At 38.5% G+C, this 19,746-nt stretch overlaps 1 protein-coding gene across 29 annotated transcripts; it reads left to right on the top strand.

Annotated features, from left to right (window-relative positions):
* The first annotated feature begins 718 nt into the window (after positions 1–718).
* pax6a (paired box 6a) lies at positions 719–18,814 on the top strand. 29 transcript variants are annotated; one of them, XM_079810126.1, is made up of 15 exons: positions 760–1,143; positions 5,037–5,180; positions 7,242–7,313; positions 7,522–7,575; positions 8,372–8,395; positions 10,537–10,667; positions 11,022–11,063; positions 11,154–11,369; positions 11,655–11,820; positions 15,387–15,545; positions 15,672–15,754; positions 16,816–16,966; positions 17,081–17,193; positions 17,390–17,531; positions 17,953–18,814. In XM_079810126.1, the coding sequence occupies exons 4-15, from the start codon at positions 7,563–7,565 to the stop codon at positions 18,036–18,038; spliced, it is 1,326 nt and encodes a 441-aa protein (XP_079666252.1). In that variant the 5' UTR covers positions 760–1,143; positions 5,037–5,180; positions 7,242–7,313; positions 7,522–7,562; the 3' UTR covers positions 18,039–18,814. The 29 variants fall into 29 exon arrangements, with proteins under 29 accessions (XP_079666257.1, XP_079666264.1, XP_079666245.1 ...); XM_079810122.1 differs by lacking the exon at positions 8,372–8,395 and adding an exon at positions 8,263–8,317 and having other exon boundaries at positions 762–1,143; XM_079810127.1 differs by lacking the exon at positions 760–1,143 and adding an exon at positions 4,822–4,898.
* Positions 18,815–19,746: the final 932 nt, after the last annotated feature.

Below are 19,746 nucleotides of genomic sequence, written 5' to 3'. Positions count from 1 at the left end.
TAAACGGTGGCAGCACTTGATTATCATGCGCTCTCCCTTTTGGAAATGTGCATAGGCCTAAATGTATGAATCTGATGTAATCTTTTGTAGAAAAATATATTTAATCAGACGATTAACAGTTATTAATAGTTTGTGGCGTTGCTCCTACAATAAGCTCCAATTGCAGAATACGCCGTTTTAATGGGCTATTTTACATGTGCACATCTGACAACATGATATAAAGCGTTTATGTTATGCGACAAACATCAATTCCATAACATGTGCCTGTGGGGTCCCATGACACTGTTATTTTGTGTTGTCATTCGGAATAAATAATCAAACGAGCTTCCTAAAGCAAACATAGCGAGTTTTAAGGCACTTTTTACTGGCCCAACTATAAATATAGTGTGGTGGTGACAGATTTAAGCAGCATAAATTAACTGCAATATTCCTATTTCTAAAAACAAATATGAATCTATAGCCTAGGTCTATTGAATCACAACAAAAAGTGCTCTTCTCTGTGTTAAAGAAATAATTGGCTACAAAATAATACCTCTCTAATTCAAACATTCTTTTCATGACGGTTGTTACATTTAAGACTAAACTCATTAAATCGGAGGAACCGATTCTATGGCTTGTAAGCGCACACAGCAGACAGCCGTTCCTTCAACTTCCCGGTTTGGGGAATGATAAATGGCGTCAATTGTGACGTGGGCCGTCACTCTAGCCAATCACTGCCAGGTTGAGGTTAATATTTAGAGAAAGTTGATGGCGAGACGGGGACGTCTTTTTTTATTCCGAACCACGATTAAAGTGAGGTATTTTGAACTCATCGAGGCAACACAGTTAACGTGCGACGTTTGCGTGTGTCGTAAGAAACACGAGGGAGAGTCCAAAGTTGGACCCGCTTTCATCTGTTAAATAGGCTAGTATTTTCATCAACACTACAAAGAGGGGTTTTCAATCTCTCGCAACTTTTCCCGTGGTTCCCTTTTCGGCTTGTTGGACTGGATATTATTTACTTTGGGAGTAGTTTTGTGAAACGGATCCGGAGGGGTGCTTTCTAGACACTCTTTACCCTTGTCTCGAAACTCATTTGGAAACGTTCCTCTCATAACGAAATCACTCACATGTGATTCGCTAGCGGAACGGGCGTTTATTGAGGTAAGTTTGCAAGGTTCTAAATTCTACTTTATAGTTTTTAACAAATGTTATGGCACCACATTGTTGCGCTGACATCATTTTGGGCTCTGTTAATCTTAACATAAATATGAATGGCATGCAGCGATTTCTTTTCCCTCAAACTATGCTGTGAAAATCATTTATTCTCCTTCAATAGGCTACTTAACACTCGTTTTTGACATTATGCCAGAAAATTGCTTTATGTAGGCTACAAGGTAAAGCCTTGAAAGACATCTGTAAACAGGAGTTCCTCACGAGGAATGATTATAAGAAATATAGCATCTGTCAGATGAGAGTAAACATCATTGAACCAATCAAGTAACAACATTTTCATTACTAAAAAAAATATGAGACATCGCGTATCAGTAAAGCTTAATTTAATATTACAAAATAAACAAAAAGTAGCCTACGTATTTGAAGTGTTTTATTAATACCTGCGCCAGTAAGTTACAGAATAAAAGAAAATAAAAATGCTTCAAAATATACACTGATACTAAATATAAATAACAAAATTAATTAATGAATGATCTTTTTACAATTTTGTATTTGCCAAAAAGGAAATCTTTATATAGCTAATATATCAGCTATTTTCCCATAATACAATATCATTCTTCTCATAAAGCAGAATTAGAGTAGGCCTAGTTAAAAACCTGTGTTTAATATAAGATAATAAATAGGCCCATTTTAAGTATTATTATCAATGGCTACTGTGCAAATTGCATTTACAGTATGGCTAGTGATAGCCTATATAAAACACAGTCGTCAAAAGTTCCCATTTGACCTGCAATGCATAAACTTTGCCCGAATGCAGATTTACACGTCCCATAAACTCACGTCACAACTGAAACACGTCATGTTATCGTTATATATAATAATTTAAATCTTCTCTAAAATAGTTCTCTCTTTTCTCCAGTAGGCCTAGTCAGTAAAAGAAAGAATGAAAATAACAATTACAATTATCAGCCCAAGATAACTGTCATTATAGCCTATTGAAATAATGTGTAACTTGCTTCTTTTGGATCCTAGAGTTACATAGCAGCGCCCTTTGCCAGTGCGGTGGTCTATGTCGCTGTGGGCAACCACACACACACACACACACACACACACACACACACACACACACACACACACACACACACACACACACACACACACACACACACACACACACACACACACACGCACACACACACACACACACACACACACAACTTTAGTAAGTCCCCTCCCCCAGAACATGGTGACTGGATGTGGGGCTTGCACTGGCCATAACGATAAACTTTTCCCACATTGCCTTCTTAATAAGAGCCCCTCTCTCTCTCTCTCTCTCTCTCTCTCTCTCTCTCTCTCTCTCTCTCTCTCTCTCTCTCTCTCTCTCTCTCTCTGACGTCAGTTGTATTCAGTCCTCTCCCCGCCCCTGATTATTAGGTTTTTTTTTCTCCCTGTTGAAAACTTTTAGAGGGAGGCGAGGCACCGTCTATTTTGCCTGAGGGAAATAACGACAAGATTAGGTTCTTTTTCATGACCAAACACCGCTGACTGCTAATCCGAACTGTGCTAATTGATGGGAGGACTACAAGAGTCCATCCGTGTGAAAAGTCTCGAACTAGTCAAATATTTGATTTAAAAGCTTCGTGGTTAAAGAGTAAATATATAGACACGTCTCTTGTCTCCATAAGAATGTTTTTATTTTCTTTATATAGGCCTAATATACTCTTAAAAGTAAACGTTCCAATTAGAACCACAAAGTTTCATTCATAAACACTATTAAACTATTAAAAACAAATAGGTGGTTCTGAAGAACATAAGCTAACGAAACATGACTTTTAAAACAGTTTTGCTGAACCAGGAGCAACTATTAAATAACTATTTTTTTTAAAGTGATTAAAACTGATCTATTTTTAGACTTAGCTTGATAATATTTTATTAGCCTAGGCTATATATTTTAAACAGTATGGGGTCGTTTAGCATACACACACACACACACACACACACACACACACACACACACACACACACCAAAACACTAAAAACAAACGTTTGAATCTCAGTGCAGTATAGCACAACGTGTTGCATTTCGAGCCGACTCCTTCACCAGCGAAAACTGGGGAGGTGAGGGAAATTATTGGAAAATATCAAACGGCGTGGCGGGGTCGCACCGCAGGACCCGAGATGACAGTGCATGACGGTCGCGCCAGCTCATTATCCGACTCCCATTCAAGCGGCCTTTCATTGCGATGCAGACTCTTTGGCAGTGTCGTTTGTTTCCTCATTGTGCTATAGTGGGGAATGCAATGGTTGTCAGAGCTCGCATTCACTTTCGCGATAGTTTATTGATGAGCTCCGACTTTTAGCACTTTTCACATGTCAAAACGAAGTCAAGTGTATGCAACCACAGCTTAATTTTATGCTCCGTGCGTCCCAACACATTTTGTCTCTCTTTAAAGCTGTCCCACCATGCTATAGGTCCCCCCTCCCCTCTCCGGTGCTTGTATCCCAACCCGGAATCTATTCCACTCCAGTGAACGGGTGGAACACCCCAAGCTGCGAGTGGCGAGCTGAGAGTGCAGCGCATGTAACCTCGAACACAGGCGCGGAGGGGTTGCTTTGGGGTTTACCGAGGTGTGTGCTAATGTCCAAGCAATCAACAAATGTAGTTTAAGTGTCCGGCCATGGACGTAATGATATTTTCATTTCCCCCTTGGCAACCCACGACACAGAGTTTCTTTTTCTCCCGCTGAAAAACGACAACAAATCACGCTATTAATGTAAATAGTATGGGGTCTCCCAACCGATCATTGAGCGCGCGCCGTGAAGGCTGATGGCATTCTCAGACACCAAGTCAACAATGACACGTGGAGAAAGTTTGCGCTCGTTTCAATGGACAAGAGTGGCGGAAATGAACACAATATTAACGGAGTTAAGTAGCTACAATGTAAATTGAAGCAGGCCAACATTACATGGTAACACTTTATTAGACAGTGTCCTTGATACATATGTTACATGTACAGCCAACAGTAAATTATGCATAATTAACTAACTCTCACCAAACCATAAACCCTATAGCCTACATGAAATTACTAAATATTACTCCGTGATTAAATATATAATTACACTGTAACAATGACACCTTAAAATAAAGTGTAACCTTTTATTTTAATGTGTTTTTGTTACACTGTTATTACACATTTAAGTACTGAGTAATATACTTAGCCTATAGGGTTTGATTTGGTTTAGGGTTAGTTGCATGTAATTATGCATAATTTATAGTTATTACTATAGTAACTACATGTAACATATTTAACAATGACACTAAAATAAAGAGTTACCTACTCCCTTGCCTACTGCCTTGCGTAATATAAAATGTACAGTTTCAGTATGGCGATGCTCATTTTAAATCGAAACCATGGTAGTTCCAAGAACATATCTTAGCCTATGTCAAAAACTTTTTTCGATAAAAGTGTCTAGTCACCCAGAATTCAATAGCCCTAACGCCCAAATGCTTTTCAATGGGAGAGAATCATATGCTTATGAGGAGTGATTAAGTAGGGTTAAAAACTGGATTTTTTTTGCTCGGCCCTGTTTCCCGCTCTGTCACCGGGGCAGGAGGAAGTGTTTTGCTGGGAGATGATGACAGAGGTCAGGCTCAGCTAATGGGCCACTGAAGAGGAGAGGAGGCGAGGCACAGACCAGGAACACATACATTAATACACGAGTGCTATCACCAATCAGCATAGGTGCGCGCCCTCTCTCTCTCGCTCCCTCTCCCTCTTTTCCCCTCTCTCTCTCTCTCACTCACTCCCACGAGCGCACATTTTTCAGTCTCGCGCAGTCTTGACATCCCCTTTTATTGTCAATCTCTGTTTCCTTCGCAGGGAATTAAAATTTTCCACCCGAGATCAGTTGGAAACTATAAAAGACAAACTGCTTGAGGACGATTTTCTTCAGAGTCTTCTTCTTATTGTAAACGAAGTATATCATCGAGGATACGAAAGCTGTTGGAACTATGCCTCAAAAAGGTAAGTTAAGACATTCTTCTCTTTTGAGCAACTCAATCGCTTTAGTGGAATTCTTTACAAAAGTGGTTTTGTAAATAATAATTACGAGGGGGGAAATCCGACAGCTACTAAAGTTGTGTCCTTGAAAGAAAAATAAAAAAAACTAGAACAGAAAACTTAAAGCTGCATGGCCTCGTGGTGTCAAACTAAATCATTGATTTTCACGGACGCGCTTTGCCTTTTTATGCTTCAGCTATGTCGAGTTTTGTGCCAAGCAAAGTTCTTATTTATGACAGAGAAAGCAAAAAGTCACAGTAGGCCAAGACCGCGATCAGTCCTGAAAATGGGAACGCAATGACCCGATGAGGTGGAGTGTCAGGTTGAATCACACCATCACATTCAGCCGGGCGCCACCACCAAATCGCACCGTGAACTTGGTGTTTTGCTTTTCAGTCAGGGGTCTGCTGCTTTCTTTGTCCCAGACTTGCTATTTAAAAAGCAGATTTGCATTAATGTCTAAACCAAAATATTAACCGTACTTCATTTTGTTGTTTAGTTTGTATAAAAAAACGAACAGAAAAACAGGCCTGTTATCGAAATTATTTTTGTGTCTAATAAAAATCTATGTGTATATGTTGATACATAAATATTAAATTAGACACTTTATTTGACATATATGCTTTGAAATTATAATCTAAATTTAATTTCTTTTGATTTTAAACTGTTTATAAACTGATTTGATTTTTAAACTGTCTACATTATATCCGGTAGGCTATAGTAGTTTTCTGAATCTGTTGTGATATAAATCATCATCGTTTTCAACTTTCTAAACTTTCACTCTAATGTACTTTCAGAATATCAAAGGCTTGAATAAGTGTGCTTAATTAAGAGCCTTCATGTTGCACATTAGAACGAACAAAATGCAGATTAGGCCCTGTCAAATACAGACAGCACTATTAAAACAGATCATTAACTAAAAAGATGAGTGCAGGCAGAAGACCTTAAATAGCCCACATAAGAAATACTAAATGATTAATAAACATTTATTTGCAATAAAAAAAATTGCCGTGTTTGCAGAAATTTGAGAAAACGTGAAACGTAAAAAAAAAAATTAAATAGTTAAAATCCAATATTTTAAATTATAAACGAGTTACACGTGCAACTCTACGATGGCGATTAGCCTATGTGTTTATTTGTTGCAGTGCACTGTAAACCGCGCACACAATCCATCTACTTTAAAAGAAAGAGGGAAAAAAATCAAAGCATGGAGTATTTCTTCAGTGGCCTCCTTTTCGGTAAATGTATTGAATGGGTTCTTTATTGCAATTGTCTTTTACCAATTGAGCGCCCCACTGCGCTGTTGTACATTTTTTACAGCCCTTAACGACACATACCAGTAACACAATTACCTCCAGATACTTATAACAAGAAATTACTTTTCTATTTCGCGCAACGAGACAAACAAAAAGGCTTTGAGGTAACGGGCACCGGGTCATAGTGAGCTGCACTGGCTGATGCGGGTGAAGGGGGGGTTATGCTGAACCGGAGGAGGAAGAGGAGGGGGACTCGCTCCCTTCAGCTCTTTGTATTTTCTGAGAGTTGTTGGTACGTTTAGTTGGAAGCGGTGTAGCTAGTTAGGGAGCCCGGGTTTTACTCTCTGGGTTTTGGTGTAGAGGGAGAAAGAAAGCTATTGTTAAAATTCAGCGGGGCTTTGTCGGGGACCCCTCACCCCTCCTGGCTTTACTTTTCCAGCGCAGCCAGGCGAGGTAGACAGCGTGTGTCACCAGAAGAGAGTATCTGAAGGGGAGAAGAAAAAAAAAAGAGTAGGCCTTGCCCACAACATTTGAAGTTTTCTAATCATGCAGAAGCAGATGTACAAGTCGAAAAATATTTAAATCTTATATAATGCGAAATCTTAAAAATCTTAATAAACACTGAGGAGTAGCCTATATTTTAATTAAACCGAGTAAATTAATTATTGTATAAGTCATACAAAAAAACAAGCTAATATTAGATTTAATTGTAATGCTAAATATATAATTACGGCTAGGTGTACTAATAAATTGTTTTGCTTTGTCCTAGGGATATTTTAATAGAGCGAAGCAGATGAGAGTCTATAAATTGTTTTAAGCGGACAGTCAACTCTGTTTCCAGGCAAGTTTAAACCCTGGGTATAAGTGTATATTTGTGGAGACAGTATTTTTTGTTCTCACTTTTTGCAGCATGAATGCAAAAAAAAATGCTGAAGCTTCAGCTCATGCACACAATATTGTCCGTAACTTTCTTGCACACATTGCTCTGCAATACACACGATTTAAAAATGTGAAACTGACCAATATTATTGTCTCTTTATGACTAATAGAATACTATAACCGGGCCACGTGGGAGTCTGGCGTCGCGTCCATGATGCAAAACAGTAAGTGGACTTCTTTTCTTATCCTTTTTTCCTGAAATGCGATTTTTTTATAAGAAGGTGTGCGAAAGGAAATAAACACTAGAGGCGTCTAGCCAGAAAGGCATTTGTTTTGGTATATTAGTGAAGGCAGTTTACACTGTTCGTCAGGGGTGTTGGGCGTGTGCATGCTGCCAAAATTTTTGCCTGTCATTCATACAGTTCCCTTAAAGTAGCTGAGCACTGCACAGTAAGCTAAACTCACTACTTTTATAGTTTTATAGAACATATAGGCCATTGTTTCAATTCGCAAGGCTAGAGATAGCAATAATCTCATTCTCAGTTAGAAATGTCCTGAATTAAAAAAAAGTCACATAGAAGCCTGCATAGCTGCACAACCTAGTTAGAGTGTCTAACCCATATGCTCTTTGCATAATTGTGTGTGTGCCTGTGTGTATTAGAGAGAGAGAGAGAGAGAGAGGATGTTTCTGCTTGACTTGCTTTTAAATAATTGCTGAATTAATGTTAGCATCGGCGGCCAATCCACCTAGTCCATTAGCAGAGACGAAATTGACATTGCATGATTCTGATGGAACGTCTCTCATGTTTATGAAACACCGCGAGAGTGAAATAATAGACTGAGCTTTGATGCAAGCATTGAGTGTTGTAGAGCATGAATAAATTACATGCGCTGATGTGTCTGTCTTTTAGATGTGTGAAGGCCAACTAGCAAAACATATACTTAGTCATTTGCAGAAAGTACTGAGTAAGTTATGATTACAATAAATGAGACATATTTTCTCTCTTAATGCTGGACAAGAGGTGTATGACATCTGTAACGAAGGTGTGTTGAATGTCATCCTCTCATTTCTATTGCTTTTGTTGTTGTAAATAACTGGATTTGCTCTGTCCTCATACTAACGACTGGGTTACTGTTTTAGTTACTAATTCTGACGTCCATAGAAAAGATGTTTAGGAAGGTGCAAAAATAAATTTGGAGTAACGAAGCAATTTAAATGAGGTTAGCAGAAGTAGAGCACGTGGAATTATTAGCGAAAAAAATATATAGGCTAGCCTATATATATATATATATATATCCCCACACTTTTAAATAATAGGCTAACAAAATAATACGCGGCGGAAAAAAAATGGCATGTACGATTTTTTTTTTCTTAAGGATAATGAGTGTACACAAATGTGTGATTTCTCGCGTGTATTACTAAAAAGATATCATTCGGGTTAGGCCTTTGGTTTGTTTAAAGGTCACAGGCGCCAACCCGAGCTTTGTGTTAATAACTCTTGGGTGTATATAGAGTGAAGCGTCCAAATTGACACCATATGTCTTCTTATTAATTGATTAGAAACAATGATTGCCACCGGGCGAGACCGACACCATTCACCGTGGGGAATTATAGAACGATTAAGACTTAACCTTTCGAGAGAAAGTTTGATTTTATATCCTAATCTGCGTGTTGGCCAGATCAAATCAAGTGGCTGCATTTAAGAGACATACGGCATATGGTTTCAAAGCCAATACATCTTAAATGCGTCTATTACGGGGCAGGAAAAGACTGTAATCCCGAATTCCGAGAAATTAAAATATATTTTCCCTCTGCCTTTCTTTGTGTTAAGCGTACCAGAAATATTGGCATACGGTAGAATAAACCATAAAGCACGTCGTTATCTTCATAAAGCATAATAAAAATAAGACATTCGTGCATAATACAGATTTTATATAGGCTATCGCTCTGCAGATTTATGCATAAACCTACAGATCAAAACAGCATCCCGCAGATTTGCTCCCAGTGCTTAAATATAGGCAATGGAGGTTTGTCACTTGGGAAAAAAAGAAATGTCACTTTTAATATATTAAGGGCGAGGCGCGCCCCCGTGAACGTACACGCGCAGAGCCCCTGGCTACCTTAAAATTAAGCTTCCCTTAAAGGGGAAATGAGTAGAGTCCAATTTAGTCTGAGTGATATCCAAATGCAGACAGAAAGGGTCGTTTTATCATGCTACTATTTGTCGTGACGATGCGATTTTCAAAAGCAGAGCGATGTCATAAAGTGACATGCCTGCCACAAGTGCTCCAACTGATCTTTTCAATTAGCCTTCCATGCATGATCCAGGGCGACTTCCGCCTATTTCCAGAAATTAAGATCAAACTTGACGTGCAGCTAGCTTTATTTTAAAGACAAATGTCAGGCAGGCTCATCATATTTTCCCCCTCTTCTATATTTGGAGCTTATTTATTGCAAAGGAGCTTGTGCTCTTGGACTCAATTTAACGCGAGGCTTCGGAGGGAAGGGAGCTGAGAAGTAAAGCAAACCGGGAAGGCTGCTTTTCCGTTTGGGCTTCAGGTTTGGTGCCTTTGGTCTGCTTTTTGGGGGCTTTAGTAACATACGCCAATTGCTTACATGCTGTGCATTGGTTGATGCTTTTCTAAAAAAAAAAAAAAAAAAAAAAAAAAAAAGAAGAAGAAAAAAAAAGTTGTTTTACTTAATCTGTGGGGCTATGCTTTAAATCATTGCAGCGTTTAAGAAGTTTTAATGTAATGCCACAAATAGCATTACGCCATCTGATCCGTTTAAGGCTTTGCAAAGATGCGCAAATCTCGGCTCAGTGGGTTGGAGATGTTTTGCTCCAGATCATACGAGAGCGCTGACGCTTAATCAATGTTCTGCATGTGTAATTATATTACAATTGTGTATTAGGAGATTATGATATTACGAGCACATCTGGAGAACAGTCGAAAACATATGACAGCTGAACAACAGCAATAATTACCGGCTATGCTGATTTAAAAGCGCTTTACACTGGTCTTTCTTTGCTGAATATTGGGATTTGTTGACAATGCTCTTGTAATGCTTGACTCATTTTAGACAATTGGGAACTGGAAGCTTCTATTAAGAACAGCTGTGATTGGAATAGAGTCTGGTGTGCTAAATGCTGGGTGAATTACAACGGGATCTTACCTTTTTCTAGGTCACAGTGGAGTGAACCAGCTCGGCGGTGTGTTCGTCAACGGCAGACCGCTGCCCGACTCCACGAGACAGAAAATTGTTGAACTCGCTCACAGTGGCGCGCGGCCGTGTGACATATCCCGAATTCTGCAGGTGATGAGAATAAATATTTTCCTTTTATGTTGACTCTTCACCAAAACGAAATCATTTTACAGTAGTTTTGTTTCACATTTGTGCTGTTTCTTTCCAGCTGTAAGGTAGTTTTTTTTTTTTTTTTTAAACAAACCTTTGCATTATTTATGCCAGCGAGCAACGAGGATTCATTTCAAACTTCATTTTGGAATGCATAAACAGTGGTCTTGTGGAATGGATCGAAGCACTTCTTTTTTTCCCCATTTGGCAATTTTTAAATTTGGCGACCGAAACGCATTTTTTTATAAAAAGTGCACAATTTCTCGTACCACTGAAGACATATTTTTTGTGTTAAAGGTATTTCTTGTGTTATAGACCCATGCTGATGCAAAAGTCCAAGTGCTGGACAATGAAAACGTAAGCTTATCATTGCTTGCAGCATACACTTAACATTTCACACTAGTTTTAAATAATGTATGTGAATTGTTTCTTTTGTTTTCCATCTAGGTGTCGAACGGCTGTGTGAGCAAAATCTTGGGTAGATACTATGAAACAGGCTCCATCAGACCCAGGGCGATCGGAGGAAGTAAACCACGCGTAGCGACTCCCGAGGTGGTCGGCAAAATTGCCCAGTACAAGAGGGAGTGTCCGTCAATCTTCGCGTGGGAAATCCGAGACAGGCTGCTGTCAGAGGGGGTCTGCACAAACGATAATATACCCAGTGTAAGTTCACTCAGAGAAGTTGCCATGAATTCATTAACAACATGTTATGAGTTAATGCGTAATGCGTTGCTTAAATGCATGCACTGATGACCTTGAACGTGAACATTCTCCAACATCCCCGGCCACTGCTGTAATCTCCTCTCCACCAGAGGACAATGCAATGCGATGTAATGCTCTGGCATGTAGGCCTGTGCAGAAATGGGGCCAATCGTTCCAAAAGCCAAGATGCCACATCGCGGATGCGCTCTTTAATTAATGTGCCGCATCTTTGGGTTCGTCTTTCAGGTGTCATCGATAAACAGAGTACTGCGCAACCTGGCTAGCGAAAAGCAACAGATGGGCGCAGATGGCATGTATGAAAAGCTGAGGATGCTGAACGGTCAGACCGGCACGTGGGGGACCCGGCCGGGCTGGTACCCCGGAACCTCAGTGCCAGGACAGCCCAATCAAGGTATGGCTGTTTTATTTTCCATAGAAGAAAGGGGCATTGCATTCGCCGATTGTTATTTTGCAACCTGAATGAATTCAATTCACATTTACATAGCGCTTTTCACAATATCAGCTTTAGAGAAAATGTATCTACATTACAATTTAGAGTGATATATCATAGGTGGCTGTGTCCAAGTAATGCATTCAGAAATGTACATATACAAATCACGCAATTAGCTAAGTATAATTTAAGGCAGAAACGATGAAGGAATTATGATTACAATATGTGGAAAATGTAGCATTGGTGCTTATTGATTCAGAGTAATTCATGATGAATTATTATTTAAAAAGGTAAAACAATTAGGCTATAATAATAAAGAATGTTGAGTTTTGAAGTAGCCTATTTAAGATGATAACGCTGTTGCACAGGGCTTAATTTACTGTTGTAATATTAATAATTAAATTACCTTGAATTATTAAATTATGTGCCATAATAATAATATAAACGGTAAGAATAATAATTCGAGTTGCAACCTTCATAGCTCATAATAAAGAAAGCGACATCGAAATAAACATGGAACCGTGTGTGGATTCCCTGTGCAAAATATGTTTCTGTCACACAGAAAAATGTGTTATGGGAACAGTTCTGTCGCTATGTAATAGCTCATTAGAGAACGTTTTGTTTCCCATTAAGGCGACATAAATACGCGTTTAGTTTGAGGAGACAGCTGTGGAAATGTTCCACCGGAGACACCCTGGACATGATATGGCAACGTTTGCCAATTAGAGTTGTCAGTGTTAAAGGCGCTACACAACGAAAGACAGACGTAAAAAGATACAAATAGAGAATTCAAGTCTGTATAGCCTAATATCGGCGTGTCAAATCTTTGACTGGTTGCAGCAACTTCCTCTTGTGGGGAAAAATATCAAATTTTATGCTTTGCCAAGGAGACTATCCTAAAGCTAGTTCAAATGTTACAGCCTATAATATTTAACACGTTTTATGAGTAAAATTAGACACATTTAGCCAGTACAAGATAGCCTACGCATATGGACTAACTTGATAGCCTATGCATATTAATACTGTTTACTATGTGACCTCGTATACCCAGAATGTTTTAGACGAAAACTTGGCATTTACTTAATTAATAAAGTGCTATTTTTTATTTTATGGATTAATTGCCAGCATTAGCCTATTAAGCATTATTTATGACAAGCTTAAACCCAATTCACCAGCGGCTAACGTTTAAAGCATAATAACAGGTATCATCTATCATGGGCTATTTTTGAGGCTAAATTGAGTCTACAAAGATAATGCTTTTTGTAAGTAGCTAAACTACTTATATATCTATCACCTCGTATAGCTGTCATAGACATTAGTCTGGGTGAGGTTTCTGACCGAGACAAATATGGTCGCAATCTGATGAATGTCACGCAACACTGAATAAAACCGCGGATTCATCTGGGCTGACAGGACGCTAAAAGAGACAACTCTGTCGCATTCAGAGGACTCATAGCAGCCCCTCCCTCCGCCATAGGACCGGGCTGCTAAAGCCGTCTAAAGGATTTGGACACTTTCCCTTTTCCAAGGGTCCTCGCATGTTTTGATCAAGGCCTCCACAGCTGAAAGATGCCGCAGTTGTTTTGCCACATTTTTGCTTGCCTTCCGCCTCACCGGTTACGACAACGCCCCAATAAGGAATGATTTTATTTCCCACCGCCTTTCTCAGAGAAAACAAATCCGAAATCTGGCGACAGTTGGTCAGGCTTTTGAGAACAGGCCACACATTCGGATTAGCTCTTGAAAAGTGTGGATGCTAAACACAAAGAGCTTTTAAAACTTTTTAGAACATAGAAACGCTTTGATAAATAAATTACCTTGAGAAGCAAAGGAAAGCTAGGCCTAATATGTAGCCTAATATTTCACACCATATGCCTGTCAGTAGATTGCGTAACCATGTTTAACTTACATCATACCATTAAAAAGTATTGCAAAATGTACTTATTTGTTATTGCTTTAGTCTGAGCTTCATACACCTATGGTTATATGTGTACATGCTATGAGCTTCATTTTAGGTTATTATTGTTACTCAGTTCATCACCTCTAGAGACAAATATCCAAATAATTTACTGATTATAGTCAAATCATCTACTTCCAAAAAATACTCATATGAAAGGTGAACTTAATTTCATAAAGTAGATTGAACACATTTTTTTTCTCAAATTGTTTGATCTGTCTTGTGTGACATTAAATAAGCTACAAATAAAAAAAAATATTATAAAGCGTTATTTTCTCAGTTGTTACTACCTGTTAAAACTATAGTCTAAAAATGGCTAATTTGCTCAATAAGACCCAAAAACCTAACCATAAGCTAACATTATTATAAATGTTTCTATATTTAAAATATCACTGCAATTTTTTTTAAGTACAACCAACTTGTATGTTTAAATCATTTCAACTTAAATGAGATTAAACTGACTTGAAAATGAGTTGAATCTTGTATAACTTATAAAAAAAGTGGAAAATTGCTTATTAACTTATTTTGATGAACAAATATATGTTGTCAACTTATTGATCTTATTGAGACTCTTTAAATATTATACATTCCAAATTATGAAGTTTGGCCCGTGGCCACGTGACTATTTAAACCCCCACCCGTGTAAAAGTCCACAGTCTGAAGTTTGATTTATAGTTGTCAACTGTGTAAAATATCAACAAGTTTCTTTAGACTTTTCAAGCTCCAAACTAAATATTTAGCCTCAAATGTATCTGGTGGGATTAATTAGGCACTGGTGTCCAACAACACAGCAGGTTAAAGCTTATCGACTCACAATTGGCACTCCTATCCCCCTTGTCTGTGACAAACAAGAGCCTTCGCATTTCGATGTCTCATTCACGGTGGCCTGGCGGTTTTCTCCCTGCGCCTATAAGAAGGTATAAATCCTAACCGAGGTTGAACGGGCCGGCCCTAGGGACAGTGATTAATGACAGTAGAGCATAAAGGTTAACACGCCGAGCTGAAAAGTCTGTTGACTGGAATCCTCGTGCTACAATGACTGCTCGAGAGAATCCTTTTGTCGCCTCGTCCAATTGTGTCCTCAAAATTCAACCCACGAAAGTTTGCCATCCGTCCTCACAGCGAGTATTTAAGAGTTACCCTTACTCTCCAGCATTGTGTGGCTGTGAAAGCATCCCTCTCCTATTCAAGTATTGGTGGTCACCTCAATAGCTCTGCAAACGCCCATATGGTGGCCGTAGCCTAATTGAAGAACTCTGGGATGAAAAGGGGGGAGAGGGTGTTTGGTTTTTTAAAACATTTGAAAAGGTTTCTGGGACATTTTATCGCATTTCTGTAAAGCCCTCGAGCTCGTCAGCCTTTGTGACTCGATGCTGAAAGATCTAAGCGAGCGTGCTCGAAATGTTTTCCCACAACATTGCGGAGGGCGATACAGTAGCCTACAAACGCTCCACTAATTTTGGCCCTACATAAATATGACATGTATATGCCTTATTAAAAGCATGGAGTCCAGAAAATGAGAATTGTGTTTTTACATAGAATTATCTTACATTTTATATTTCCTTTCCAGAGGGCTGCCAACAATCGGACGGAGGCGGTGAGAACACAAACTCAATAAGCTCCAATGGGGAGGACTCGGATGAAACACAAATGAGGCTTCAGCTAAAAAGAAAACTGCAAAGGAACCGCACATCTTTCACACAAGAACAAATAGAAGCACTTGAAAAAGGTAAACAGAGATTATTAATATTAAAGTATCCAGCGATGACCAAACAATAGAATCATACTTCTTGCTTTGTAAACTTTGCATGATATTTTAGCTATATTTTGACTTTTTTTTTAACGTTTCCACCAGAATTTGAGAGAACGCACTATCCTGACGTGTTTGCGCGAGAGAGACTTGCTGCGAAAATAGATTTACCAGAAGCAAGAATACAGGTGAGCGAAAACACTAGAATCTACAACGAGATGCTTTCTAATCATATTTCATTGCCCTTGTTTTAACATATTATCATAAAAGTTGTTGAAATATCACTTTTTGATGATATCACAGTTTTGTGCCTTTAAGTACACACACACACACACACACACACACACACACACACACACACACACACACACACACACACACACACACACACATGTTTGTTTTTGTGAAATGTAAGGACATTCCATAGGCGTAATGGTTTTTATACCGTACAAACCGTATTTTCTATCCCCTTACACTGCCCCTGCCCCTAAACCTAACCCTCACAGGAGACTGTGCAGTTCACTTTCTGTGAAAAAAACCTCATTCTGTGTGATTTATAAGCATTTTGAAAAGTGAGGACATGGGTAACGTCCTCATATTTCACCCTCTTTTTGTAATACCTATGTCATACCCATGTCATTATACACATTTGTGTCCTGATATTTCACGAAAACATGCCCACACACACACACACACACACACACACACACACACACACACACACACACACACACACACACACACACACACACACACACACACACACACACACACACACACACACACACACACACACACACACACACTCAAACCAAAAATTGTTCAGACACCAGGTATAATTTTTTTACTAGTGGGTGCAGGATACTAGAGTTCATTTATGTAAGTGAGGATAGCAAAATAAAGTAAACTGACATATTATACACAAAAATTCTTCATACAGTGGACTAGCAGTAAAATTTATACAAATTTGGGATAAAAATTATTCAGACACTTTGACCTGACCATGTTTTGCTTAAGTGTTTTTTCTTTAATTGCTAATGCAACCTTTTACACCACAGACTGAACAAAATGAAGCATTGCTTGTAATTTGCATTGCATTGCATTGTCTCCTGTACTCTGCAGAGGGAAACATGTTAAATTCAAAACCTTAAGTGTCCCACTTTATCTGTATTCATCCTTCTAGATACTAATTGTTCTATGTCGTTTTAAAAGTCTTTGAAAACTAGCTAACTCAAGCATGTGCTTCCAGGTGTGGTTCTCAAACAGAAGAGCAAAATGGAGGAGAGAAGAAAAGTTAAGAAATCAAAGACGACAAGCCAGCAACTCTTCGAGTCACATACCCATCAGTAGCAGCTTCAGCACTAGCGTTTATCAGCCAATCCCTCAGCCCACAACGCCAGGTACAGACTCTCAAATGTGCATATTGTTGGTGCACGAGGGCCTTGTGAAATCATACGAAAACTAAGGGTGTTTAGACTTCTTCTAAACTGTTTTTTTTTTTACTTTTTAAACAGTATCCTTCACATCAGGCTCCATGTTGGGAAGACCAGACACAGCCCTTACGAACACATACAGCGCCCTGCCACCAATGCCAAGCTTCACCATGGCCAACAACCTTCCTATGCAAGTATGTCAGTTTAGTGCTTCACAATGTCCTATATTGTTCTACACTGTTGTGCCTACCTCAATGTTTCAACGGATTAGTAATTTGATATTTCCACGTACTGTAAATCCTATGCAACTACAGCATACAGGTCTGTACGGCCTGTTTATATCAGATGTGAGTGTTGCTGACAGGTTTGACCTTCTTACCCCTTCCACAGCCCAGCCAGACCTCATCTTACTCCTGCATGTTGCCCACTAGTCCTTCAGTGAATGGGCGGAGCTATGACACATACACACCACCGCACATGCAGGCACATATGAACAGCCAATCAATGGCCGCCTCAGGCACAACCTCAACGGGTAAGTGTTTATTCTTCTACCAAAGCATCATTTAAATATTTTATTTGTATAATTATAAATATAATTTAATATGATAAATATCTGTAATTTTAAAAAGTATGTAAATGTATATAAAAAGTAAATTATGTATAATATTTAATATAATTTATGTTGAATTAAATAATTTTATATTTTTTATTGAAATGCATGTGATTTATAAAATGTATAATATATACACGAAATGCTTAAAATAGCGAAATACATGTGACACATGAGAAGCCTATTTTTGTATTAAATATTTTATTCTATTTCTATTCTATTTATTTTTTTATTTAATATTATATGATTTAATATTTTTATTACAATTTTTATACTTTTATTTTGTTGAGAAATGCTCTTAATTTACATAATATGACAATCCTACATTTTTCTCATGCTACAGGTCTAATCTCGCCTGGGGTGTCTGTACCGGTCCAAGTGCCAGGCAGTGAACCAGACATGTCCCAATACTGGCCCAGACTACAGTGAGAACAAGACGCACGAGAACAAAAAAGAAAACAGAGGAGAGGAAAAAAGAGAGGAGCTCCTTCATCTCCTGACTTGTCTCGGCTTCAAGGCAGGGCTGTTCAGCAGTATTTTACTACGGAAGGAAAAGAGGAGACTCTAAAGGACCTTTTTGTACTGGGATAGTGCCACTTCTCTATCGTTCTTTGGACACAAAGACTTGAAGAATAAAAGAGAACAGACTTCTGTAAAGTGCCCGGTATTATATCGTAAAATGGAAAAAAATCTCTGTTTTTCAGTTTCCAACTTAAGTCATTTTGATGTATTTGTACATGTAATGGCCAATTGTATGTTATGACAAAAAAAAAAAAAAGAAAAAAAATGTGAACAACCGTGGATGGACTGTCAAACTGAGTTGGTCTTGCATCGTTGAGCGGAAGAACATTTGTGCTGGCTTATTCATCATTCTTTTTTCATCATCAGCTGATATCAAGAACTTCTGCCCATTTCTGTTTCAAATGTGGACCTGTAGAAACAAACAATCTCTGTATCATTTCAAGACAAAAATAGCAACAGAGTTCAAAGGACGCCAATCCAGAATTTGTTTTCCAAAGCTTGCAGACAAAAGCAGGCTGTTGAACATGGTGACTGCTGAACTGGAGGAGGAAAATGTTTGGTAGCTTAAAACGGTAGATTGTGTCTTCAATGTAATTCAGTTTTGTTTATGTCAAAATATAAGTATTTGTCTTCCCTAGAAGTCTCGCAGAACAATTTCTATAATAAAATTAATTTCATTTTATAATTCTCTGAATATTCAATACATACATGCTTTTAACTGAAGGGTACTTCAGTTATTACACAGTTATTACACTTAAGCATGTTTTTTTTTTTTGTTGCCTCTTTTCAAGATAAAATCAACAATCAAAATTCCATTTATAAAATTTAAAAATTACTTAATAGGCCATTTCAGCTTATTTATCAAATACGTAATTGAAAATGTATAGGTTACACTTAACAATAAGGTCTCATTTGTAAACAGTAGTTAATGCATTAGCTAACATGAACTAACAATGAACAATATATTTTTAAAAACATTTATTCATCTTTGTTAACATTATTTTAATGGCCCTATTTTAATAGTCTGGGCTGTATGGCGTAGGTGCACTTAGGGTATGTCCGAATCCACTTTTGCTAGTTTAACAATGGAAAAAAACGGTCGGTGCGCCAGGCGTATGGTCCAAAGGGGTTGTTCCTAGTCTATTAATGAGTCATGTGGTGTGTTTTGGGCTTAACGTGAAATAAACCAATCAGAGTCTCATCTCCCATTCCCTTTAAAAGCCAGTTGTGCTTGGCGGAATTTGCGAGCGAAAAGACTGAATGCTTTTGCGAGCGGAAAGACTGAACGCTTCTCCAGAGAGGAATCTTTTATTTGTAATATTTAAAAATGTTTGTGTGCTGCTGCCCTGCGTCCCTGTGTGTGCAATAAGCAGAGTATGTGTGTTGTGCTCCTGCATATACGCGCATATTACTAACACTCTCTTTAAATAACACAAAAAATACTGCGCTATTGACTTTAGACCAGGTTTTTGTTGGTCAATGGCGTAGTTGTTTTCAGTTGCTTCAAAATAGCAACGCACCAACAATACGCCTGAACACACCTCGTTTTCAGACCAGCACGCCCATGGGCGAACAGATGGGTGCGATGGTTTGCTATTTAAACAAAGGGGCCTTG

Source organism: Gobio gobio, assembly GCF_949357685.1.
Source record: "Gobio gobio genome assembly, chromosome: 25".
Taxonomy (NCBI): domain Eukaryota; kingdom Metazoa; phylum Chordata; class Actinopteri; order Cypriniformes; family Gobionidae; genus Gobio; species Gobio gobio.
The sequence above is the reverse complement of the archived record's forward strand: the minus strand, read 5'-3'. Positions and strand labels throughout refer to the sequence as shown.